At 37.1% G+C, this 26,877-nt stretch overlaps 1 protein-coding gene, 1 long non-coding RNA gene and 1 pseudogene across 3 annotated transcripts; 2 read left to right on the top strand and 1 right to left on the bottom strand.

Moving 5' to 3' along the window:
* Nucleotides 1–244: 244 nt before the first annotated feature.
* On the top strand, nt 245–5,588 carry LOC109075732 (transmembrane protein 209-like). Of its 2 annotated transcripts, none has more exons than XM_042747534.1 (15): nt 245–400; nt 797–964; nt 1,040–1,098; nt 1,176–1,307; nt 1,949–2,169; nt 2,268–2,472; nt 2,569–2,744; nt 2,882–2,953; nt 3,296–3,392; nt 3,540–3,665; nt 3,788–3,885; nt 4,025–4,139; nt 4,489–4,586; nt 4,662–4,735; nt 4,899–5,588. In XM_042747534.1, the coding sequence occupies exons 1-15, from the start codon at nt 390–392 to the stop codon at nt 4,951–4,953; spliced, it is 1,707 nt and encodes a 568-aa protein (XP_042603468.1). In that variant the 5' UTR covers nt 245–389; the 3' UTR covers nt 4,954–5,588. The 2 variants fall into 2 exon arrangements, with proteins under 2 accessions (XP_042603468.1, XP_042603476.1); XM_042747542.1 differs by having other exon boundaries at nt 260–400; nt 812–964.
* Nucleotides 5,309–6,170, bottom strand: LOC122141345. The gene is made up of 2 exons (XR_006157732.1): nt 5,383–6,170; nt 5,309–5,338 (listed from the first exon to the last, which is right to left on the bottom strand). It is a non-coding gene; the product is annotated as an uncharacterized LOC122141345 (long non-coding RNA).
* A 142-nt stretch (nt 6,171–6,312) lies between these two features.
* LOC109076013 overlaps nt 6,313–26,877 on the top strand; it is a 38,608-nt pseudogene continuing 18,043 nt past the window's right edge.

Genomic DNA, 26,877 nt, shown 5'->3' with positions numbered 1-26,877 from the left:
AAAAAATCTAACACCCAGCAATGTGTAATTTCTTTGCATCTCCTTTTGAATACAACATTCAAATTACTAGACAAAAAATTATATCCTGAGAAAAGTGGATTTTGAGGGGTATACCGCCATTGACCTCCATTCATTCTGCACTCGTCCTGTGAGTGCCCTCATATGGAATCAGAGTGGAACTGCAACCAGTTCAGAAGCCGGAAGTGTAGTGAGAGTGAAACCTCTCGCCATATTAGACATTCTCTGGCCACACTGTGCAAGAGCACATGCGAGACTTTTATTTTGAAACGCCATCTAAAGTAATTTATTTCCTGCTCCTTTCACTCTGTTGATATACTTTATTGTTTCTGTCTTCACATCTCATACTTTACCGCGTTCATGGAGGGCTGATGCAGAGGAAGTATGTATCAAATCACCTTTCAAACGATTTTTTGTAATGTTTATAAACTATTTACCCATAAAAACCCCTATATGTTTTCGTATTTTGTTTATTGTCGTGCGAGAGTCTCAGCGTAGAGTTTGCTAGGGCAGTATTTCACAAGTGCACATGCATGGAATGCTCATATAATGTAACTGAACATTATAGCTAGATAACGTGGATTATAATACTAATAACATTTCACAATCACAACTATATATATATATATATATATATATATATATATATATATATATATATATAAAAAAAATTATTTCTCTTTACACATAAATGTGTAACCCGTTGCACCCTTATTCGAGTCGTTCAGATGCTTTGGAATGCATTATGTGGCTGCTGATATACTTTGTTTTATGAAAGCTTATGGTTTGGTAGAGGATCAAGTGCAGATATGACATCATCAAAGGACGGCATGACCTCTCTCATCGACAAGACCATAAAGCTGAGGAGGGAGGAACAGGCTCGGCAGGTTGTCCTGGCGTGGGCCGTGCTGAATGTGTCTCTGGCTGGGATGATCTATACTGAGATGTGAGTAAAGTTATGACCCTGATGTGGTTCAAGTGTCTTCTAAACAACGGGTAACCAAGTCACCTTGTCTTATAGGTCTGGAAAGCTTCTTAGCAGATACTACAACATAACCTACTGGCCCATCTGGTATATTGGTAAGTTTATAATAAGAGCTCAAAGTGTGTCGGTGATCTGGTATGCTGTTTTTCATCTGACTGGTTTTGTTGGACAGAGCTTGCCCTGGCATCCTTGTTCAGTCTCAATGCGCTTTTTGACTTCTGGAAGTATTTCAAGTACACTATGGCCCCATCCACGATCACCGTCAGTCCAGAACAACATCGACTACTTGGACTCAGGGGTTCAGGTGAGTTCGCTGGCATCTAGAAAGAAGTGTTTCTCACAGAATTTCTCACCGAAAAGACAATTCTTGACATGCATTTACACTGCCCAGTAGCATAATTGCTTAATGAATGCTGATTACAAAAATAGTATCTGTTTTACTCTAGTGTGTCTCATGGATGATTCGTTTTTTATGCCTAATCCTGATTTCAATGTTAGAATTTACAGTCAGTGACAAATGCAGACTGGTGTTTTCTGATACATCTGTAGGTTTTACTACATCCAAACAGCAACAGAAAATGACAGATTTTATGGGGATTTTTTTTTTTTTTTTTTGTAAAGTTCTTTGACGTTAAATGTTGTATTTGAACATATTTTCCCACTCCCTAATGATAAAAATAAATAATAATAAAATAAATAAATTATAAAAACAATTATAAAATTAAATAAATAATATGGAATGACAAACAAACTAATATTATTTTTTTATAATTAAAGTTATTATTTAATAATAAAGAATAATTCTATAAAAAGATTTTTCAAATAGTCAAAACTCTTTTTTTCTTAAGATGCAGGACTGTGTAAAGAACTGATCAGATTTGCTTTAAAATATTTAGTCTGTAGCTCTGGTAGTGGTGGAAACTAACCCTTCATTGCTGTTAACAGGCATTCAGACCTCTCCACCTCAGAAACAAGAAAAGAAAGAAGCTCCAGTCTCAGTGCAGTCGTCGCCCCTGCAGGGACAGAATGTTCTCAGTTTTAGCCCTGCGCGAACCTCAAGCCTCAGCCCTAAGTTTTCCCCCAGCTGTGTGTCTGGGTTCAGTCCACCTTTGAGCAGCACTTCTTCAGCAGGAGGACCCTTCTCACCCTCCATGGCTTTCGGCAAGGTTGAGTACTTTGAAAAGCTTCTATAAAATTGTATTTTTGATATTCTATTCTGTTCACACACCCACTGCATTTCCTTTCTTGCTTTTTATGTCTGCAGGTGTTGAACTATAGTCCATCTCCAGGCTCTTCTCCCTACCCAAGCATCCTCGGACCAGCAGAGGGCACCAGTCTCCGCGCTCGGTACCGTACATCCCCGTCAGTCTTTAATTCGCCTGGAGGTAAGGAGGACTACATCGATGACCTGAAGACTTTGGAGAAGTTTTTACATTCGGAGGAGGAGAAGAGCCACCGCAGTCAATTGGGTAAGAGTCCTGCAGGGACATGAAGGTGTTGAATCAAACTGTGGCTGGGCTAAGCAGTGGCCTACAACATTTTCTTTGCAATATTTTCTTCTTTAGGGAGTCCAGAGTCAGCATCTCCAAGACACAGTCCATCGTTCTGGAACTACAGTCGTTCAGTGGGAGATTACGCACAGAGCCTGAGGAAGTTTGAGTATCAGCCGGCCTGCCGTTCACAGGCACCGTCTGCCCATAAAGACGACACGGAGCTGGGCTCCAAACAAGCTGCTGAAGAGGTGAGGATCAAATGAATTCAAGATATCAAATCATCTTTGGTTTTTTTTTGTTTGTATTCTAGATATAGATTCTTATTTGTTTAGGATCAAATTTTTTTAAAGAGTATTTTAAAGTAGAGTTTTGCGATTTATTACAGGTCTGGGCAAGAATCACGACGAGTCGTGTGGTGACGGATAGTATTGACAGCTGGACTGCTAAACTGAGAAATGTGAGTCCAAATTAATTAATTCATCACGACGAGTCGTGTGGTGGTATATTATTTGTGATTTATTTTTATTATTAATTTTATTGTTTCAGTATTTATTTATTCTTTTATTATTCTCATTTTATTATTATTATTATTATTATTTTATTATTATTATTATACATTTATGTTTATTTAATTATTTTTTTTAAATTTATTATTATTATATTATTATTTTATTATTAATTTATTCTTTATTACTTTTTAATTATTATTACTATTATTATTATTATTTATTAATTTTTATCCATGAAGTGTGTCAATAGTCTGTAAATGATAATATTTTTCTCTTTCTGCTTATTCCAGTGGATAAATGACACCATTCTAGTTCATCTGGTCAGAGAGATCGACTCGGTCAACAGTCAGCTCAGGAGGATGGGTTGCCCTGAGCTCCAGATTGGAGGTAATTGTCTTTTCTGCCAAAGATTAGATTAGATTCAACTTTATTGTCATTGCACATGTAAGGTACAAGGCAACGAAATGCAGTAAAGATATTTAGATTGTAAACGTTTCCATTATGTCTCACTTCTGTTGCCCTTGTTTCATGAAGAGGCCAGCATCAGCAGTCTCAAACAAGCTGCTGTGGTCAAAGCTTCTGCAATCCCCACCCTCAATACTATCGTACAGTATCTGGACGTCTCACCAAACCAGGAGTATCTGGTGGAGAGAATCAAGGGTGAGCAGAATACACAACTGGGATTAAACATAATAAATATTTAGACTTACCATGGTTGTGTCTCATGAACAGAGATGATACTACTGTACTGCTAATGTTCATTTGTATCAATGCTCTTGCAGAACTAGCCCACAGCGGCTGCATGAGCTCTTTCCGCTGGAACGGAGGAGGAGATCTGAAAAACCGGAAATGGGACACAGACCTTCCGACAGATTCTGCTGTGTGTTCTTCCAAACATTTGCAGCATTTGAATGCCATATCACCAGTGCATTGCAGTTTGGATGATAGCATAAAAGATAATATTGATGCATTGCATTTACTTTTACTCTACACTGATGCAAACACTTTGACGAACACAGATCCTGATGCATGTGCTGTGTACGTACCTGGACTCACGGCTTCCTCCACATCCGAAGTATCCCGACGGAAAAACCTTTACGTCCCAGCATTTTATACAGACACCTGATAAACCAGGTATGCATAGACTGTGTTACATTGAGTTTTATACCAGTTTTAGCATAATTGAGATACTATTATAGTTTTTAATTAGATTTCGAATTAGTTTTTATATTTTAGTTTTAATTACATTTTTTTTTTTTTTATTTTGTTGTGCACTTTCGACATTTTAATTTTTGTTGACATTTTAATGTTTTATCAATTTTCATTTTGGTTAAATCTAGCTAAACTAAATGAATGTTACCTTGGCAACTACTTGAACGTGTATATTATTTTATATTTAATGCTTTAATTAACTATAATAACCCTTTTTTATACAGCGTGTTTAATCTATGACTCTGGCATTTTATGTGTGAATTTCTAACAGACGTGTCCAATGAGAACCTGTTTTGCATTCATCAAAGTAGCACAAACCCTCCTCATTATCAGCTCGTCTACCAGGGCCACATCTACAGCTTGCCTAAGGTAAGAACATACTCTCCAACCATAATTACAGTGGAGTAACTTTTCTGTGATTAATGCTTGATTGTGTTTCCACAGGGCAGAAATAACTTGTTTCATACCATCCTGATGTTTCTCTACATTATCAAAACCAAGGAGTCGGGCATGCTGGGGTGAGTGTACATCTATCATGCTATCTGTGATCTGCATCGTTTTAAGGAATTTTGTAGCTAGAATAGTTGTATCTGTTTTTGGTTTGCTATTTGGATCCTGAAAGTATGTGCTACATTAAAGTATGAAATGGATGAAACCTTTGCCCCCCTTTTTTTGTACCAGGAGAGTGAATCTGGGTCTTTCGGGAGTGAATGTACTTTGGATCTTCGGGGACTGAGAGGAGAAAACTGCACAAGCCTTGGGATGCGATAAAGACTGTTTTTTTTTTACTTTTATAATCTTGTGACGTTGCATGTTTTTGAGATGCATTGTACTGTCACATAACTTGCAACCTTAATGCAAATACAGAATAAACACAAAGTCATTTTAGCTGAAACAAATGTTTTAAATTTCAACACTGAGATATTTATGACTTGAAACAGTGTCAAAATGGATCTTGTTCCACTGGATTTTGTACACGTATTTCATTCATCATACAAGAAAAACAATGTAGTTATTCATGAATGTAAATTCTTAATTGTTAGTTTGGATGGGTGGACACTGCAGAAGTTATGATTTTTTTATGAGTTATGAAGCAGTTACTGGTAGTTTTTCTTCATGCACTTGTAATGACATGCAACCATGAACAAACATAAGTCATATGTACTTTTTAAAAACAGTTTGGTGTAATAATGATCATTTATTTGCTCTCAGTGACGGGCTTTTCTTAATTTTTCCTCACTGTTACATTGACAAAATACAGAAGAGCTGGGACACAACAGATGATCCTTGAATCCCAGATTACATATTTGACAAGAAATGTTTATGCTGTTTGTATTTTATATTGGGTCTGAAGTAAAACTTGAAATGGAATGAGCTTCCACTTTTGTCTTAGGTTTTCAAATTAATAAATGCCCAGCACTGTTCTTACATATTTTTAAAACTATATTCGCAGTGTTAACCACTGGATGGTAGTGCTGCACACCTACAAATGGTTATAAATGGTAAGAATATATTTATGTGTTATTTTAATATTTTATAAAAGCTTTATAGCAGTTCCATTGGTACTGCAACTTAAATTTCCTAGAATGCCAATTGTAATGTGTGAGAGAATATATTAGAAGTCTTTTCAAGATTCAAGATTTTTTATTTGTCACATACACAATTATATAGAGCATATATAACCAGCAGTGAAATGTGAGTAATAATAGTGAGTAATAATAGTAATAATAGAATGTAGTGTTTTACAATGGTCAAACTGAATAAAAACATGGTAAAGCCATGCTATTCCTGAGAGTACCTTGTAAATACCACATGATAATTAATCGGTACCACGGTATTAACATATGCTGCCATTGCTGTACCATTGTAGTGACTACTTTTTGCGAGGTCAAAGTTATAGTTGTGTTCTGAATAAAAAAGTATAATAATAGTTTTTACTATATGAAAATAATAGAATGTAGTGTTTGAGGATTAAAAAAAAAAAAACTAATATTATTATTACTACCGTTTGCTATTATTAGCCATATGGAGCCATGCGTAACATGAAACGTTACAGACGCTCTGGTAACATGAACTGCATGTCCCATGGTGCTTTGCGCCGCTCGTCATCCCACCGTGCGCATCCGTTCGTGTGTCGTTTCTGTGTTGAGAAAAAAAAAAAAAAGCAAGCTCAGTGCGGTTCGCAGCGATGTCAGTCCAGGCTGTGACAGCGAAAATGGCCGAGGTCGAATTAAAAGACGTGGCCGGTAAAGCCGCTTCCCCCGCCATATCTCCGCTGACACCCAAAGCAGAGGAGAAGAAGAGTGAAAATAACCCTACTTCGCCATCAGCAGCAGCAGCTGCCGCGACGGTTGAGCCGAGCCCGGTGACCACCGCTCCGAACCCCGTGAAGATGCCGCAGGCGTCCGCGATGAAGCGGCCGGACCCGCAGCAGAACGGAGGCGAGGCGTTTGTCAACTGTGACGGCACCGTGGCCGAGGCACCGCGAATGAAAAAGGTAACACGGGTTGATTGTGCTGAGCTCCGTGAAATCTGTGATGGAGCTCGCTTTGAACCGTTCATCCGCTGTCGCGTGTCATTGTGCGGCGATGATTCCTGGCCTATCAGACCTTTACTAGCAGCGTAACAGCTGTACATTCACGTTCATTTACCTCCAGCTGTCCGGGGATCATCGGTGACACATGTACCGAGTGCTTTCACGGGGTTTTTGATCGGATCGCGTTGATTTCGAGCTCGTGAGTGATTGTCTGCAATAACTGAACGAGACCCGCACTGCGCGTGTCGTGGCGCTGCGTGCGTGCGTTTATCCGGGTCAAAACAAACAGTTCCAAAACATAATCGTGCTTAAAATAGTAACACTTTTATAAAAAAAACTTTAATTATGAATTCATTCGCAGATTATGTAATGCATTAGATAAGCAATTTAATTTTATTGCACTTTCATGGAATAGTTTGATTGTACATGATTTAAGCAATACTTAATGTAATCACGTTTTATATTTATCTTAATGACATTTGTTATGTAAAGTAAACCAAGTTTTTTTTTTTTTTTTTTTTTTTTTTTTAAGTGTGTTGTAGTTCCATTTGTGATTATGATCTTCAAGAAATAAAAGGCTATTTGAGAATCCTTCAGATTTATCTTTATGTGAAGATTGTGGTCAGCTATGAATTGATATTCCAGCGTTGGTTAAGATTGTTTTCATTCGTTTCAGTCGCAGTTTTTCTTTTATACCATTATTTGCATACAAGTCTGTACTTCCTTTGCATGTAAATCTAAATATCTAGTTTTGCTTTTCACTTTAAAAGCGAAGAAAAGTGTTGTTTGAGTGTGTGCAGGTCAGTTTTGTGGCACTTGAAGTTAGCAGTACTGGAGCAAGGCCGGTGAAATGGTTGTGTCTGATTGTTTGAGTATTTTTCCAGTTCTCTGTTATGATTAGGTTGCTTTGTCCGTGTGTTCTGATTGACTTTCTGAAATGTAATTTCATTTCCCTATTCAAAAGCAATGTCAGATTTGATGTGAGGAAACAGACTTTGTATTGCCTGATATAACTTGAGAAATGTCACTCTTCTATTATGTGTCCGTGTGACTGTGACGCCTCTCTCTATCATGAGCTTTGTGTGGCCAGAGCTAGATTAGATAATTAGGGGAATTTGCCGGTTCACTCCATGGAGTGTCTCTTTGACTCTTATCTGGCTTATCTAGACTGTGCTCTCAATGAATCTCTTATCTATAAAACAGTATCTCCATTATCTTATCTTAGCTGATAAAATAAAGATGGTGTACATTTCAAGGATAAAAGATTTTGATAAAGAAATTTACTTTTATTATTACTGTTGCCACTAGCCAAGGATTTAATGCAGAACGAGCCATAACATGACATTTGGATGTGGCCTTATATATTTATTCTTTGACAAAATTATTATTTTTTTTTTTTCAAGCAATTAAGAATTGAATACAATTTTTATTTATGTTTTATTATTATTATTTTTATTATTATTATCATAAATATATATGTATGTGTATATGTATTTTTTTATTTTAGTTCTTGATTGATTATTTATTTTTAAGGCCAAGTGCATAGTTTTTATTTTTATATTTTCTGTTTTCATTTTTAGTAATTTTGTTATTTTGACATTTTTATTAGTTTTTACTTTTTATATTTAGCTTTAATTTATTAACGTTTTAGTGCTAGAATATTTCATATTTCAAATTAAATTTATTTCAGTTAGTTACCAAGGCAGCATTTCTAATTTCCAATCACTTTTTTTTTCATTATTATTTGAATTTTTTTAAATCCACACGCATACTGTATATTATTTTGGTTCGTAGTTGTTTCTTTTTTTGAGGCTAAGTGCATAGCGTTCATTTGTATTGTAAAGAAAAAGGAAGCAAGGTTATTTATTTTAGTGCTATTGTGATACTGATATAGTTTTTATTCTTATGTTGAGTTAGATTTTATTTTAATATTCTTTTATTTAAATTTGAGTTATTTAGTAGTTTTGTTGTCTTTTGTAATTTTTATTAGTTTTTGTTTTAAATATGTCTATTAATTTTTTATTAATAACCTTCTTTCTAAGTGCGGACCGTGTCTGCTGAATATCAACAGGATATGTTCTTAGCAGTGTAACTCTGGAGCTTTTCTGTGGACAGTGACAGATGATGAACTATAGTGGGTTTAGATCATTGGTCTCAAACTCAATTCCTGGAGGGCCACAGCTCTGCACAGTTTAGCTCCAACCGGCTCCAAATCAAACCTACTTGGACGTTTCTAGTGATCCTAAAGACCTTGATTAGCTGGATCAGGTGTGTTTGATTAGGGCTGGAGGAAAACTGTGCAGAGCTGTGGCCCTCCAGGAATTGAGTTTGAGACCAATGGTTTAGATGATCTTTTATGGGGTTGGTGACATCCCACATATTTTAGAACAGACACTCTTTTATGCCACTCATCTATCCTGAAGGTTCTGGTGTGATGCTTTCAATCCATTGTTACTTTATCTGCCCCAAAAAAAAAAAAAAAAAAATCTTTAGCCACCCAAAAAGCAGGCTTGCTGCTCATCTGTAAAACTGTTAGCTACATCATGCTACTGTTGCTTTTGTAAAGTAGCCGAGAGGAGGGGAGGTCAGTGACATGTCCCGCAGCAGGATCTCTAATGCAGGCCTGTCCATGTCATCACATCATGTAGGTGCAAACGGCCTGTAGTTTGACTAAGGATTGTTGTGACCTCAGTGAACATTCACACCACTGGATTTGAGGGTGTAGAGGGGAACCAGGGTGCTGATAGACGTGTTCACGCTGCTGTTTGGCATCAGGCGTGAGCTTTGTGCATACCTTGCACTGTTGTGGTGCTATGTCACTAAAGCTTTTGTTCCCAGGATTCTTAGACCTGACAGGCTTATGATGTGATGCAGATAAAATGGGGGAAGCCCTGTACATGACTATTGCCTATGGGTCAATGCGGGTAATATATATATATTAGATGGTTTATTTATAATAAATTGTGAACTAATGATGGAGCCTAAAGAAGTGTTAGAGGTTGGTGATAATATTCAGAATGATAAGATAAGGATAAGTTGTTTTTAGAGCAATATAAATGTAACAGTAACAGCTGTGAGCAGTATTGTTATTGTTAACTAAAAATAAAAAAAAAGCTTTTAAAGCTAAAAATGAAATAAAGCTAGAATAAAATATACATTTAAGATGAAAAACCTAAAATTAAAGTTAAATGGAAATTAGAAATCAAAAAATTTGAAATTAAGAGCTAAAGTAAAAAGTTGAAGTACTAAATTTACTAAAACTGGAATAAAAATAAATTAAGGTAAATATAAAAATGAAAACTAATAAAAATAGAAAAAGCACATCACAAAATTATTACAATTTAAATAAAAAAACGAAAATCTAAAAAAGCTAATTTAAAATGTCCATTAATATTATAATAGTAGCCTATATAAACGATTACACTGGTAATTGTGGAGAGATTGAGTTGTTTACATTCAGTTGTACATTCATTAATAAAACTAAAATCAAAAATAAAATAAAGCTAAATAGAAAAAAATATTAAATTAAAATATTAATAAATATTATAATAATATATAAATAATGATAAAACAACAATGGAGTTGTGGAGAGCTGGTGAATCGTTAACATGCACTTTCAAAGTTAAATGATAGTTACACTCTAAAAAAGCACTGGGTTGAAAACAACCCAATTTGGGTTGTTTTTAACCCAAGGGCTGGGTAAATATAGGACAGAACACATGTTGGGTTGATTTTACCCATCAAATTGGGTTGTTTATTTAACCCAGCATAATGGGTTGATTCATTTTTACTAGCTTATTTTTTATTTCATATATGAAATAATGTTTAACTTAAATACTCCAGGTTAAATCCTCTAAGTAAACTTAAACTTAAATCCTCTAAACTTGTGTAAAATACTCCACACAACCAGTGGTTTGCATTATAACTTCCTTTGTTTTCCTTTATTTATATCATTTACAGCATCGTTTATAGTCATTTTTAATATGTAGGCTATCGCCTATATTTAAACTTGTTTAACAAACATTAAACCGATGTAATTCATGTGTAATCGACCAGTCTCTGTTATTCTGTTTCTACTGGTTCTCGTGCCCGAGCTGGAATCGTGTTCGGTGGGGAACTGCTAACTTCAGACCGTCGCCTGCGTTTCACGCTTAGCCCGAAAAATGCTATGACTAACTCCATAACCGGCCTATAAGCAAACAGTAAACAGGTCTGAGGACATATTTTAACACCCAAAGTATTTATATTTTGTGTCTTTATGAATAAAATCTTTTTTTTTTTTTACGCAAAACTTAAATGATGCTTTGCATAAAACTAAACAATATACAGCACAGTAACTATTTTACAAATAAAATATGATGAAATGAAGAAATGCATCAATTCGATGGTGCTTAGAACTGCTCTTTCCTGAAGAGGTCACAAAATCCCCGCAATAAATAACTCAACCGCTGGGTCACGTCTGACCCAGGATCTGAGTAACACAAAAACTACCCGAACATTGGGTTGTTATGTCTGAACCAGGAGCTGGATAACACTAAAACTACACAAACACTGAAAAATACCCCCCTCAATACCCTCAACCCAGCATTTGGGAAAAAAGAAACACAAAAAAAAAAAAACTCAACCCAGCATTTGGGTAAAAAGCACTGTTTCTCATCTTTGATGCAAACAGAATTTTTTTTTTTTTTTTTAAGTGTAGGCCTTGGCAACTGACAAAAAGAAAAAGTTTAGGTTTCACTACAAAACTTACTGAAACTAAACTGAAAAAAATAAAAAATAATAATAAGCTAAATAGAAAGATTAATTAAAAACACAAAAGTGCACAATAATAAAATGTGATGTAGCTCAGCTTCACATGCGTAAATCAACAGATGAACGTCAGATCGACAACCACCATTCAAACAAACTTGTTCTGTCTCTTAATGTTTTTGACCTATAATCATGTTTACAGCTCAATTTCTCTTTTGGGAGTGTTTAGAAAATGTTGCTTTGAAATCAGGGTCAAGAAGACCTGCGGTACTGTGATTTGGTTCGTGTCTCCGTTCCAGGTTGCTCCGCACCAAGTTTCTCGTTACTCACATGACACGTGATGAGATTTCAACGAGCAGTTGACAGGAAAATATTTCCCACCATGGTGCGAAGTTTGGAGACTTTGATTAATGTTGGAATGGAACCAGAGAGACTGACCTATACATTGAACCTGCCTGTGTTTATCTGCACTTGTAGAGGGTTCATGTGTGAATGAGAGCATACCTCCAGGAAGGCCATTTTCTGTTCATGCCACTTATTGTCTTAAGAGCTTAAGAAAAAAGACCACACATGTGCGATTAAACAGAACTAGATGTGCTCTCTCAGGTAAGTGGTGGTCATGGAGACTGAAGCTTTGATGGAGTGATGCGTTGAACTGAACTGCATGTTTTGTACTGAAGCAGTTTACTGATAACAGTGCACTCACCGAATCATCTTCTCTTGCTCTCAAACACTCATCTATGACTCTGTGTCCTTGGCAGCAACCCTAATGGTGCACTTCAACACTTTAAAGGGCACAGCTGAGATTTCTTTCTCCCTCAGGCAGCCGTAACCACACCGCAGCAGGACTCGTTCACCTGAAATCACCCAGAGTCTTCTCGAGTGGCGTAATGACTCTGTGTACTGCGGAGGCAACAGTGAGAGCGAGCCAGCCAAACAAACACAAAATATGCCAGCTCAATGCTGCTTCTGTTGCGTGCATGTGTGACAGACTTCTCTCTCACACTCTCTTACCTAGAACCCTATGAAATCTGATTATTTCTCCTGAATTCCTTTAAAATTTTTCTGGATTCCATTTTAACGTTTAGATTTCAGAAGTAAAAAAAGAACTGTTTGAACTTTTCTAGGTTTATGACTTAATACAAATTTATTATCAAAAACAGTTGTAATCAAATGAAGGCGGAGAACTAGGGATGTAACGATTAACCGTGAGTCGGTTGAAAATCGATTCAAATATGATGATTCAAATTGGTTGAGATGCTAAACAAATCGCGATTCAATTAGGGGTAGGAGTAATGCACATTAGAGTTCATAAGTGCAGCACTGCTTCGTTTACAGCAGATACCAAGGAAACGCTTTACGTGCCACCTGCTGGCAGAGAGTGAATCTGCGTCTCATTCAGCTCGTCCGCTGTTTCATGCAAGATATTTTTATGTATAGTTTCACAAAACTGAAGTTAAACCATTCTGTTTTTGCTTCAAATTTTCGTAATTATACAATCTAATTTAAATTAAAAACCTCTGATTTAAGTGGAAAGAGCACAGACAAAGCCTTATTTTGTTTATATGAAGAGATTTAATTTGTTAATTATTTATTTGATTTGGGGCTTGTTTTAAAATTTTAGTTTAGTTTTGTTACATTCTATTTAAATTTTGTCATTTAGCAGATGCTTTTATCCAAAGCAACTTACAAATGAGGACAATAGAAGTAATCAAAACCAACAAAAGAGCAATAATATGCTAGTGCTATATTAGTATATTATTATAGTTATATTTCAATTTCACAAAGAAATGTAAAGCTTTTTGTCCAAGCAATAATAAAAGGACACACTTAATTCTTAATTTATCTTAAATATAATTTTGTTAAAAAAAAAAAGTGAATCGAATCGTGAAATCAAAATCGTGAATTGAATCGAATCGTTACATCCCTACGGAAAACATCAATTAATCAGTTAAAATGTAAATAAATGAAAATGTAACAGTTGCCCTTTTTGGCAAACAAACTGCTGCACAACAGAGGTCTACCGTTAAAATAAAATAAAAAATGTAATAAAAACTGTGTGATTTTACTTCAATTTAAATGTTAATAATAATTTATTATTGTTATTATTCTTTTGAAAAGTACACTCCCCTGTAGAAGTAATACATTTCTGTCACAATTTCTTAAAATCAAGATCATTTATCTTGACAGTTTGTCATGAAGACCTTTTGAGTTTCAAATCTGCCAAATTCCATGACATTCCAGGTTATACTGTGAATTCCATTTGTATGACTTTTTTACAGGGCCCTGTCTTCTCTGTCTCTGTCCTATTCTTTTTTTGGGCTTAAAAGCATTTTTGTTTTACTCTCTCAGACTGTGCTGCCATATATTGCTTCCATATCCTAGCAAATCTGCACAAGAGATGGCAGTTTCCGTACCGTGGCTTGATAAGCAGCTGGATTGCAATCTGTGACTTGCTTGTCATGCTTTGTCACAAGTGAGCTTTATAATAGCAGCAGGGCTAGAAGAGTCAAAGTAGGCATCATGAAAGCAAATCTGTTGGAGGCTGCCAGCTGTTGTCGGATTGTGCGGCTGGTCGTAGGATAGAGGAACACTAGGACCAAGCTGTGTACATGGCAGTTGGTTATTTATTCTCGCTCTTTGCTCAACATTATATGTTAAGCTTTGCTTTAGAGAGATTGGGAAATACAATCCTATAAGAACATTTTTATCCCAATGGTTTATACATTTGTTCACTGAATGAATTCAGATTTGTGGCACTGTTGAACGAAGGAGTGAATTTGCATCAATTGTGCATGTGAAAGATTAAGCCACCGGTCAGGCGTTAGCCAGGAATGTGCTACTGAATGAATGAACAAAAGCTTTTCCATTGACCAAATGAACCTTCTGTTCACAAGTGACTGTTCGACTGATTCATGCTGTTGCAAATTAAGTAGATGATTTCTGATGGCGTTTGTATTGTATTGAGGCCTCAGGTTTTTCAATTAGTTAACCGTGGAATGGACACACATGCAGGATCCACGGCTAAGGAATGCACCCTAAACCCCTGCAGCAGCCCCCCACAAAGAACCTTCATTGTGCTCAAAATCTGCTGCATCACAAAAGGTTAAGAAAAGCCACCCTCATTTCTCTTCCTTTTCCTTTCTACCAGAAAATACAAACCTCGGACCACAGCTGCTGAAATGCATGGCTTGAATGTGACTGTTACCTTGATTTTAGTGGCCTGGCTCACATTGTGTTGAATTTACCAGAAGGTAACCTGAAGATAACCTACACTTTTCTGACATCAGTTTACATTGATTTACATTGATGTTCCAATAAATGTTCCAAAAGCAATGGCATGGGAGAACTATTTTTGGTTATCTAAAAATCTAAAGACCCTTTTTTCACTATAGAGAATTTTTTGTGGAATGTAAAGGTTCCATGGATGTTAATGCCCTTCATGGAACCATAGATGCCTATAAAGAACCTCTATTTTTCAGTGAAGAGCATACGAAATTTCTTCTGACCCAGCCAAACTTTTACATTTTTGTGCATTCTTGAAATTCAGAAAAATCATAATCAAATATTAGCCAGATGTCTTGCACTGTGGCTTTACTTGAACGTTGATACACATTGGAAGACTTCTTTATGCATCAACTTTCATTTTCAGTCTCCTACATTTGAACTGAAGTAAATGGATGTCTGAAATGCAAAAGCACAGATAAACGCTTCTGTCTCTTAATAATTTAAAAGTGAGCCAGAAATGAGGCAAATCTAAAAATGACCTTTATGGCAAAGTGTAGTGTTCTTAATTGCATATTTGGTCAAGTAAAATATCAATTTGCAGCAGTCTGTCCACACAAACCTACAATTTCAGCGTACCCTAGGCTTTCTTTGTAGTGGGTACGTATTCCTAAATTGCAGTCCATCGTTTTTCTTTGGGACCACAAGCACCTCTGCAGATCAAAGAAGTGGAGCCCAGTTACTGGATTTGATGCCTCTGATCTGGTACGGGGTTGAAAATACTTTAGTGTTACTGTGGCTTGTTACTCCTCTTTATGAAGGTCACACTTTCAGGACATTCTGATTGCGGAGTGTTCATGAGACTTTTCCTCTGAAAGCGTTTGAGCTTTCAGAGTGTGTGGCTTCATTGACTTGAATTGGCTGATGACCTAGAACATGACTTCTGAGCTAAATTTGTGGGTCGATTGATTGGTTCAGGATGACCATCATTGGGCGTGATGTCATCCTTTATCCTAGTTCCTCCCCATTCCCAGGAAATGTGTCAGCAGTGTAGTGCATCATGGGAAAAACTGCAATGAGATTTCTTGTCCTTCTGACTCAGCGTACAGAAACAGTTTTTTGCACATTGAATGCAGTTAGCCGAAGACTGTAATTGTTGCATGTACTGCTCATATGCCAGTGTCGATAAATCAGTGCAACAGGGCATCGCTTTCCTAGTGTTTCTGCTTCAGGGTCTTGCTGCGCTTTCACGCTTATCTTGTGGCCTGGTAGCTCCATTGGCCAATATAAAACTGAATGAGGTTTCTTCCTCTTCTGCTCCACTGCAGAATAGATGCGTTCTTCCTCCTCTTAGAGAATGAGATTAGATAATACAACGGATGGATCTGAATGAAATGCATGTGTGCATAAACATTAGTGACAAAATCATTAAGCATGTCTGTTGCATACATCTCAAAACGCCTTTTTTTTTGATGTTGCTATATTTGACTTGAGAGAGGAGATATGATGCCTTCTTAGGGTTGTCTTGCTCTCTTTGAAGTCAGTCTCGCTGGCCTCTTATGAATTAGGAATCAGTAACTGGCTTGCGTAATATGATCCTTCTCATTTTCTTCTCTCTATCTCCATCTCACTATCTCTAAATCCTGAACTGATATTTGTTCCTTATGTGGAGCAACAGGAATGATTGAGCATCAGACACATTGATGATTCTAAAAAGGACGCAGCCATCTGCTCTCGAACCAAAATTAGCAAGTCAGAGGCCCTGATACACAGAGAGCTTTGAGCTCTTGCTGAAGATATTAATATGGTCTACAATGCACTGTTAAACTACAGTTATACTTGTTTCATCATAAAGTTACCAGCGGATGTGTTGTAAAATGGTCCCTAAATGTATCCTGATTATACGTTTAGACTCAAAAAGCACTTGTATGTTTCCTTTTTGCACATTTTTATTTCCATTATCATGTGTTATGCCTTATATCACAATATTGACAGCATAGGTTCCATAAACCTAGGGTTGGGCGATAAAACGATAATTATCGAGAAAGAATTTTCCAAGATAAAACGATAACAAAAGTACAATTGTTCAATATAGTGTTTATGCGCCAAAATCGCGCAACTCATTTGAAGCGCACCACATGGACCATTTATTACCGCAGTGCAAGCTTATATAAACATTTATACTATAAAATAGCAAAATAAGTTGATAAAAAAAATACATGCTAATTTTGAATGGCTGTCTTTGAAGTAACATGTTTTAACCAGATTGTCTTGTTTAAAATGTCCAATAGGGGCTGAATAATTGGCCAGGCTTTGACCACTTGGCATGAGTTTAGACATCACCAGATGTTTTGAAGGACTGTCATAGTGCCTTGAAGGCTGAATTTCAATGTAGTAAAATAACATCTACTTACCTTTATTAGATTTTTTAGTATTAGATTTCTGCTACATTTATTACCGCAGTGCAAGCTTACTAGAGCAGATAAACAGAGCTGTGAGATCCAGTGTGAAGCGCTTGAATTCAGTGAACAACACAAACGACTCGGGTAAAACAGTGCTGACAGCATTTACCTTGGATTTACTAACTGCACCGTGGCGTATTTTTGTTTGGTTTTTGCAAAGTCGGTGACTCGATAATGTCGGCTCTACTATCGTCTCTCGATTCCTCAGACACACACACAGCACAATAACATAATGTCTTTAAATTCTACTCAAGGAAAAATCATACCTTTTCTGTTGTCTTCTTTTTAAAGAACTTCAAAAGTTGCGCTTGATCCATTTTGCATGAAAAATGACAAACTTCCGCTTGTGAGCAGCTTGTTACAGTACTGAGAATTTTAACATTTAATTTGCATAAGTTTGACATAATACACATTATTAATCTAAAGGGGACGGTAAGAGGGGATGGTGGTTTTACCAAGGGGATGCTTTTTTGTCCATTTTTTCAACCCTCTTAAATTCGAGCCCTGCATATCGTCCAGCCCTATATAAAACATTTTGGTTCATTATAATATTGCAAGATCATGCATGGCAAGTAAGTCTTGGATCATTGTTTTTCCTGCACCTGCTGTAGTTAATGATGTACTCGATTTAGGATAAGTTTAACAGGATAAGTGGAATACCTAACAAGCTCAGAGTGGATTCGTGCATCTGTGTTTGTGTCCACCAAACTCAAACTGTTTCCCTTTACCGGTCAGAGTGAAGTCAGATGGGTGGCGCTTGCTGATGGTAGTCTACGGGACCTTGTATTCATGTATTGTATTCATGGTTGTTGTTGAAGAGAGGAGACAGGCAGATGTTATTTCATCAGTAAATTGCTTGTTTCTTTGTCTTGGTCTTTATCAGTGCATAACAGATGACAATAGGAGAACGATGTGTGTATAGTTAAATATCATGTTATACATTCTGTGTTTGGCCAGCAAGGCTATGCTTCTGCAATAATATCAGATTCAAGGAGAACAGATAATGTGTGCCACTGCGAAAACCCAAACATACTTTGCTTAGCTTGTAGCAAAGAGAGCTATAATGACTGGAGTTAGAGTTAGAATTCCCATTCATTTCAATGGCGGTTGCTTGGCTGGTGCACAACCGGCCCTCCTGGAAATATTTGAAATCTGCTGTTCTTTCTGTTGGCATCAGAGAACATTTATACTATAAAATAGCAAAATAAGTTGATAAAAAAAATACATGCTAATTTTGAACGGCTGTCTTTGAAGTAACATGTTTTAACCAGATTGTCTTGTTTAAAATGTCCAATAGGGGCTGAATAATTGGCCAGGCTTTGACCACTTGGCATGAGTTTAGACATCACCAGATGTTTTGAAGGACTGTCATAGTGCCTTGAAGGCTGAATTTCAATGTAGTAAAATAACATCTACTTACCTTTATTAGATTTTTTAGGATTAGATTTCTGCTACAGATAAACATGAATTCGAGGCAGGCAAATGAACTGAATGCAACAACTATTTTCTAAATAATAACTATTTTTAGTCATTGAGATCTGCTCTACCCCTTTCCTTGCCTCTAGAGCCCACAGCAGTGAAATATTTCTCATTTTAGAATACTATGTGGGATGATTTTCTTCTTTTCTCTTCGGAATAAGCACACTGTGAAAGAACATGCTGGCAGCCTGCGTTCAACCCAAATGCGAAGAGAACGGAGAGAACATCACACTCTTTCTCTCTGTTTGTGCTTAGTCAGAAGAGCACCATCTGGCACATAAATAGAAGCCTTTTATCCAAGGACCTCCAGACAATTATTGCCGCTCATCACTGCCTGTTGAACAGGGAACTTTCCAGAGTGGGCTTGCAGGAACAGGTTCATACTGGTGGAAGAACACTCAGAGAGAGCGACTGCTTCAATTAAAGTCCAAAGGACTGATTTCGAGCTCTTCAAGTGGCCAGTCTGTGCTTTGAGATGGTGCTGCCTTGGTTGTTCCAGTTATGCAGGCTAATTTCTACATCGGTTTGTAATACCAAAGCTAGGGATTGGTCATAAGGGTTAACTAGCCCTGCAACAACCATCAGAATATAGATATGTTGGTACTATAGTGGTTATCGTCGATATTAGAATTCATATCAATAGAATAACTGTGTAATTTACGACAGGTCAAAGGTTTGGAATAATAAAGATTTTGAATTTTTGATAAGTCTCTTATACTCACCAAGGCTGCATTTATTTAATCCAAAAAAAAAAAAAACATTTAAAAAAGTGAAATATTCTGAGTATTTAAAATAATTGATATCTGTTTTTATATTTTTTTTAAATGTTATTTATTCCTGTGATTTAAAGCTGAATTTTCAGCATCATTACTCCAGTTTTCAGTGTCACATGATCCTTCAGAAATTCTAATATGCTGATTTGGATATTTATTTTTATTCATTGTATCTCAGTTTCCATTGTTGCCTTTACCACTGTATAACTGGCAACTGTTAAATTACATTGCTGAGTGTCATCTTCAAAAGTTAATATAAGTTTTTAATACTGTACATTATAATTTTGTGATGCCTAAATTCACTTGTAGCATTTTAAAACAAATTATAATTATTATTATTATTATATATATATATATATTTAGCCAAAATTGTGTTAATTTATTCTGGATATTGATCATAACATGAAAACAATTATCGACTTATCAGTATCGTTCAAATGTTAATATCCATGCATCTCTGGTTCCTACAGCAAAGTTAAATATTCTGAAGAAATTGAGAATCTGTTCTGTTTTAAAAATCTGTTTTTAGCCCTCATGTTTTTATTACCCTAGTGTGTCTGTGAGGGTGTGTTCACTGCAGCTGCTTTTTTTTTGTAAATTGTAAATTTTGTAAATTTTGTCTATAGCAAAGGGCATGAGAACAACACATCTTGTAGGCTGATATTGACATTTCTGCATTTTTTTTCTTTTCTTTTTTTGCTCCTCTAGCACAGCTGAAGCATCCTGAGGCGCTCGTCTCAGAAAGCTTTTGTTAATAGTGGGACGTGGTATCGAATGGCTCCTCCAGAAAGAATCTGAATTGGCCATGGGGTAGCTGACCGCCCCCTAACCCTTCGCAGCTGAGCTCTGTGTGTAGGTGGATGACTGTTATACATTCACAGAACAAGTGCAGAGTATGAAGACATTTATTAAACAGAATAAACTCTTCATGCTTTTGATGAAATCATGGCAGTTTTGTCTATTAGTCATGAACTTTGAGGCAGAGAGCAATAAAACTTTATGATGAATTCGACTACTATACTACAATGTAAATTTCCATTAAAATCCTTCAGACTGATTTAATTTTACCAGTACTGGCAAAGTCCGAACAGATCCTTTAACTACGGCTAACCTCTGTTCTTCAGAGCGGAAAAATCCACATCAAACTTCAGATGCTTTGCTCTGCTTGAGTGCTTTTCAACACTTTATTGTAGGAAAGGTCAAACTCCTTGCCAAGCCCAGTGATATATTGGCCTTGTAGGAATACAATCCTATTATTTTGTGGCTGAAGGATACAAAGAAAAAAGGAAGGGCAGAATTTCAAGAAATGGTAATCAAATCTGTCAGGTACGTTACGTGTTGGATGCTGAACACTTGAGTGCACATGTCCCACAATGTGATCCGTCATCCGAGCAGGAAGCAAATGACCTGTCACACCTTCCAGTGTTCTTTGCCACACGATTGCTAGGGTCGGATCGGCCATTTGAATTATGGAAATTCACCGTATACCTTCTGTTAAGCCTATGCATTAAATGAAAACATTTAGATGGAAGAAGATTTGCTAAAGCTCTTTCTCCGATTAAGTGCCCTGAGATGATCCTCGGTGTCTGTTGCACCAGGATCTCTCATTTCTAGTGCCATCATTAGTCAAAGCAGGCCTCTGTGTATCACAGTACCCACACTACCGCCATACCCCAAACCCTGTCTGTTCTGGCTGGAAAGTGTAGTTGCTATGAGAGTCACTTTATAGCTTGTAAAGCTTGTGAAAATGCCAGGATGAAAAGTCTATGAAGTCACAAACTGTCCTGCAGTAAGAAAGCAGAGGTGCAGATCTGTGTGTCACAGCAAAGCTATTACGCTCTTAACAATTGAAGCATATGCGAAAGATCAGTTGCGTTAAGATCTTTATTTTTTATATGATGCAGTGGTGCATGACAGCAACAAATATTAGTTTAGTTAAAGTTTTTTTTCTTGCAGGGCAATGAACTGATAATTAAGGCTTTTTAAGTAAGTAATCGAAGGCTGAGTGGTTTTTCTCTTTTATTTTTAATATTTAGTATATCATTTTATTTCTGATCCCTGGTGATCAGTGAACTAAAATTCTGAGGAAAGCTGTCATCACTAAAAAGCTGACATCTCAGTTCATCGCAATCTTAGAAAGCTCTGTTATAACACAATGAATCTTTCATAATTTCTACACTTCGTGTGTCATAATAAGAGGATTCGTGAGCATGCTAATTTCAGCGCTGCACAAGAACTCCAGCGTTTTGAGCGGTGAGTAGATTGTAACTTAAACACCTCTGATTGGCCATTGCATTCCAGAAATCAGCACATGTGTCTGTGATTGGCTACATTGCTCAACGCTGCTAACACGTATTATAAAATAGAAACTCTGCCTATGATTGTGCCTCGTCTTTAGTTGATATTAGCTGTTCTTGTTGCTTTTGTGCAACAGATGAATAACAATTGATTTGTTATTAGATATTTTATGTTTAAATATTTCTATTTTGCGGGAGCAAATAGTTTTATTATCCCGCATCCTGCAAACACGAGTATCTACCCACACTCACCCGCACTCACCCATCAAGTCTTGTCCCACACCGCACTCTGTTGCATCGGGTCACTGCAGGTCTCTACGCCAAGCCCACGGTCGGCTGCCCAAACATTCCAATATGTAAATATTTTCATAACAACATAAGCCGCTTAAAATGAAGAAAGTTATTTACATAACTGATATTCAAAATGGAAAGCAAGTGCTGCTTTGTTTACGTTTCGTACATCTGCGTATATCTTCTATATCCTTATTTTGGTTTCTCCTTGTGAAAGATGAATATATTGATAGCTGCTGATAGAGACAGCTAATTCAAGCACAGCTTTCTGGTCCAGATGCTCTTTAGTTCTGTCGGCTTTAGTTCTTTGAAGTCGGCTTGGTTTATCCTGGCCTTTAGTTAAAAGTGATTTAACATTTGCATTCAGGTACACATCTTTAAGTGCATGCATATAATGTTCTGTTATAATGAGTTCTTGAGCTCAACCTTATGCTGCACCACATGCAGGTGCTACACAGGACTTGTGAATCTGTTTACGCATATCTTTCCACTGAGAACAAATTTAATGATTCTCGAGAGATGTTCAGGACCTCAGCCTGACGTTGCTGCTGCCCTGTAATGAAAGGCTCAGGGGTTGAGGAAAAAAAAAATCATGTATTTATTTATTTATTTTTTCCTCAGGAGACCTATAACTCTGTGCTTCTGCAGAAAAATTTTCACTTTTTGACACTCAAGTGACTCCATTACTGATGTGTACTCAGAACTGAAGTATGTCAGGGTGACTCCAAGTATGTTACATTTTTCTGTTGTTTGGCCTGAGGTTTTTGTATGGTTCTGTCATTTGTCATCTGGAGGAAAAAAAAATCTTTATCTTGTACAGTTATTCTATACTTCTCCTCTCCTGTTAGCATGCGTTCTGAGCAGAACAAGCCTATCCAGAGTCCTGCACACGACCAGTGGGCGGGTACCCGCTAATATTTGATGTAACTGGTGGAATAATAATTTTGTGTTGGGTGACAGGCACGGTCCGGATGCGGCTCCAATAGCCAAGAATATTTCAACTCAATCCAGTACATGCTGATAGGCAGCTCTTTTCAAAAGGGCCCATGCTTGTGATCACGTGCTGTATGAAGAACGTTAAAAGCTTTTAATTACAGCGCTGTAATTTTCTGTATTTAATCTTTTCACAATTTGAATAAAAGTTTTAGCCTATTTTTCATGCTGCTAAAAATACAAAACGGTCACGTGTATATACTGCAGAGTATGCACAGTCGTTGAAAATGGTTCAAATTGTTCAAAATAGAACCTTTTATCCTGTAGTAAATTCCAGACTATCATATCCCATGACATTTCCATTACAAGTGTCATTGTTTCTTGTCTCAGAGCTCAGCGTGATGATATGAACTTTGTGAACTGTTGTTTGCAGAGTTCTGTTTCAAGTTTAGGAAATCTTCGCTAACTGCTCTTACTGTAGCTGTACTGTTCTCTAACTGTAGGCTTAAACTGAAGTCTCATCTCAAGTAAATAAAAGCATTGCAAAATTGCATTATGCCAGTGCAATTACCAATTTGCACCACATCAGTATAAATAAACAATAGCCCTGGCACACCAGCCATGGCTTGCATCGTGACAGGACTCTAAATGTTAGGGTCTTGGATGAGCCAGCTTCTATTTTGGCTCCTGTACTGCCTCCACACTTCACCAGCACGAGAACCGACATTGTAAGCCATCGCTTTACATTCATTATTCAGTTTTTGTTTGCTTCTAAATTAACACACATCCATAATGTATAGAGGAGTAAGTTAATTGGAGGAAACAATTGTACAATGAATGTTAGGTATCTCTGTTACATGCTGTAGATTTTTCATTGAGATGTATATTAATGTGGAAGAAATCTCTAATTAATATTGTCACAGTGTCAGTCATTGATCATTCGTCAGCTTTGTGCCAAACCTTAGAAAGCTGCCTTACTGTCATACACGATTGTTCAGAAAGGATATATATACTGCATATACACACTTAAGAGACTATAAAGTCTTGGCACTCTAAATCTTTTTTTTTTGTAATGTTTACAGTATCTTATGATGGATGGTTAATGTTATCTTGGCAGGTGGCTCACTCGGGTGTTGAGCAAAGCTGTCTAATGATTATCCTTGAGTAACGGTTCAGTTCACTTCATTAGAAAAGTGATTCAGCATTTCAACAAATGACCGATGTATTCATCAGCACCCTGCAGCACGGCTGTGTTTGCATTCATTGCGGGAGCTCTCAATGTGAAAAACATAGCTAGACTGTGAACACTTGGACATCCACTCACAAGAAGTATAAGCGTTTCCCCTCGCTCTGTTCTTTAATCATCGGCTTTCAGCAGTGTCACTAAAATGTACCGTTAACGTGATGCAAGCGTCTCTCTCTTTCTCTAGTTCTTTCTTTCTTATATAAGTGATCTTTTTTTCATGGAAGTGCTGCTCATGTGGCCTGAATCTCTCCTCCAATTGAGCTTTTTGCCTCCTGTTTAATACCTAAATCCATTCATATTACCTTTGAAAGATTAAAATACCTCATTCTATTTTGGCAAAATGTCCAGTGGCATTTAAAAAGAGGACATAATAGCACAATGCTTTGTTTTGGTGCATGATTATCCTTGTCTTTTCATTTGGATGATGACCATTTCATATTGCTGATGTTTTTCTTTTATTTCCATTTTTTTTTTCCCTCTAAATAAACTAGCGGCCTTTACAGCGTTTTTAGACTGTGCAGACAGTGTCTGATTAGGAACGAAAGTAATGCAAAAACCACAAATCCTTCTCTGCACTTGGTGAAGTCTGTATGTTTATTAGTATACATGCAGTGTCTTAAAGGAACTGTGTCTGCTAGGACAACAGTATAATGCAATGCAAGTTGCGACATGTGGCACGGCAGCAGGCATTAACATTTACATTTGTGCATTTGGCAGACACTTTTATCCAAAGCGACTTACGTTGCTCTAAGGGTATACATCTCATAATTGTTTATGCATTTCCTGGGAACTGAACCTATGACCTTGGCGTTGCAAATCCATGCTCTACTGTTTTAGCTACAGGAATACGTAAACATAAACTAAAGCAGCTTTTATAGACACATTAAACTTTCAGTTCTACTACATAACTAATCTTGTGAGGTTAGTTAACACTTACATGTTTATAGCAAGCTGCTGTACATTACATCTGGTTTAATGCCACAAAGATTTGAAAGTAACACGTTTAGTTTGTACAAGACCGCACATTTGCAAGGCTGGCCAAGCATTTGCATCTGTATTTGCAAACACCTTTCTGGCCTTAAAATAAATGTCTAGCATAGACTAAACATTTACATCTATGCATTTGCCAGACACTTTTATACAAAGCGTTAAATTGCATTCAAGGTACACATTTTTTCAGTTCCCTGGGAATCAAACCCATGACCTTGACGTCATGCTCTACTGTTTGAGCAACATTAAGGCTTTAAGTGTATTAGTCTGTTTTGTTGTGCAAATTACATCAGCAGAATGCACAGACCCACAAAAAACTGATAATAGTTCTCAAATATTTGACTTTCTAAACTCCCTAGATAAAGTAATGCGTGATCCAGGTCCATGGGAAAGGTATGAAGTCATACTGGGAAAAAGTTTTAAACCACACCTCTAATACATTTCACAAAGGAGCTCACAGGAGATGTGGACCACCGTATTCTTATAGGATGATCTCCAGCACTTTAGCACTGCTTTCAAGATTGGGCCATCATAAAACATCCATCAGCAATTTGTTTGCTTTACAATGTTGAACTGTTTGTAAACTCTTGGCACATTTTTCTTGTTAAAGGCCAACAGTTGATAATCGTCAAGCTAAACCAGCGACCATGACGTTGATGTTTGTCATAAAGGTGAGTTTAAAGAACTCAAGAACATGCCAGAGTAACTGTCCCTCTGGTCTGGTACTTCTGGTCTGTCCCCTTCTGCTTCTGTATTGTAGGACCAGAAAGAGTCCTTTGTCAGGGCCAGAGGTGGCAGTGTGTGAGTGCATGTGTCCTTGGCATGTTTCATTATCTTGAGCATGAGATGCAGTAATCACCTCCTAAAAGCCTCCAAACACACACACATACACACACACACATGCACGTTCTGCCAACTCTGACCAGAATCGTTTCAGCCTCTAAACAATTAACAATTAAAAGAGAGATGCACAAAAACCCCCAAAGGGAAACAGTCTAGGATTGTGATGCACAGGCCATGGAATCAGTTCAGACTGGCCACATGTAAAGCTGGTAAAATAGTCTACTTCCTCTCCGCTGGTCCCTTCCCTTTTGCCGCTCTGTTCTCTCTTCGCTTTCCTGTGTGACATGCTGAAGAAAAAAGAAGGATGGAGAGATCTCCGAGCCCTCTGTTAAGAAGGTAAGAGGGGAGAAAAAGTGACAGGGTGGTCTTCGAGCATTCCTGGGGGCTGAAAGCTTAAACTTCTGGAATGAAAATAGTCCAGAGCCATCTGTGAGCTCAGTGTGGATTTGCAGGATTCAATGTGTGTTTTCTGCCGTAGAGAGCAAGAGGGGATCCAACACAATCTCTTTGACCCGTTAGACTTGATCTGTCAGCCTGGTGCAAATGCAGATTCAGGGGGTTTGCACACCTGGCTCATTTAGAATGTTGGTTTCAGAACTTTTGGTATTTTCTCCCATAGTTTGGTTCTTTTAGGCAAATATGAAATTCTTGTATCCACACCAAAAATAATCGGTCCGAGATCACCTGGACAATTCAGCCAATTAAAAGGAACTCTGGTTTGGTAGTCTGACCCAATGGACATAAACTCTGAACTGGTTTGGTTGTCCAACGGTCCAACAAACCAAGCCGTATCAGAATTCATAACGGGAAATGTATTGAGTGAAGAGGAACACTGT

This window comes from Cyprinus carpio, chromosome A4 (assembly GCF_018340385.1).
Source record: "Cyprinus carpio isolate SPL01 chromosome A4, ASM1834038v1, whole genome shotgun sequence".
NCBI lineage: Eukaryota > Metazoa > Chordata > Actinopteri > Cypriniformes > Cyprinidae > Cyprinus > Cyprinus carpio.
This window is presented reverse-complemented; position numbering and strand designations above follow the sequence as displayed.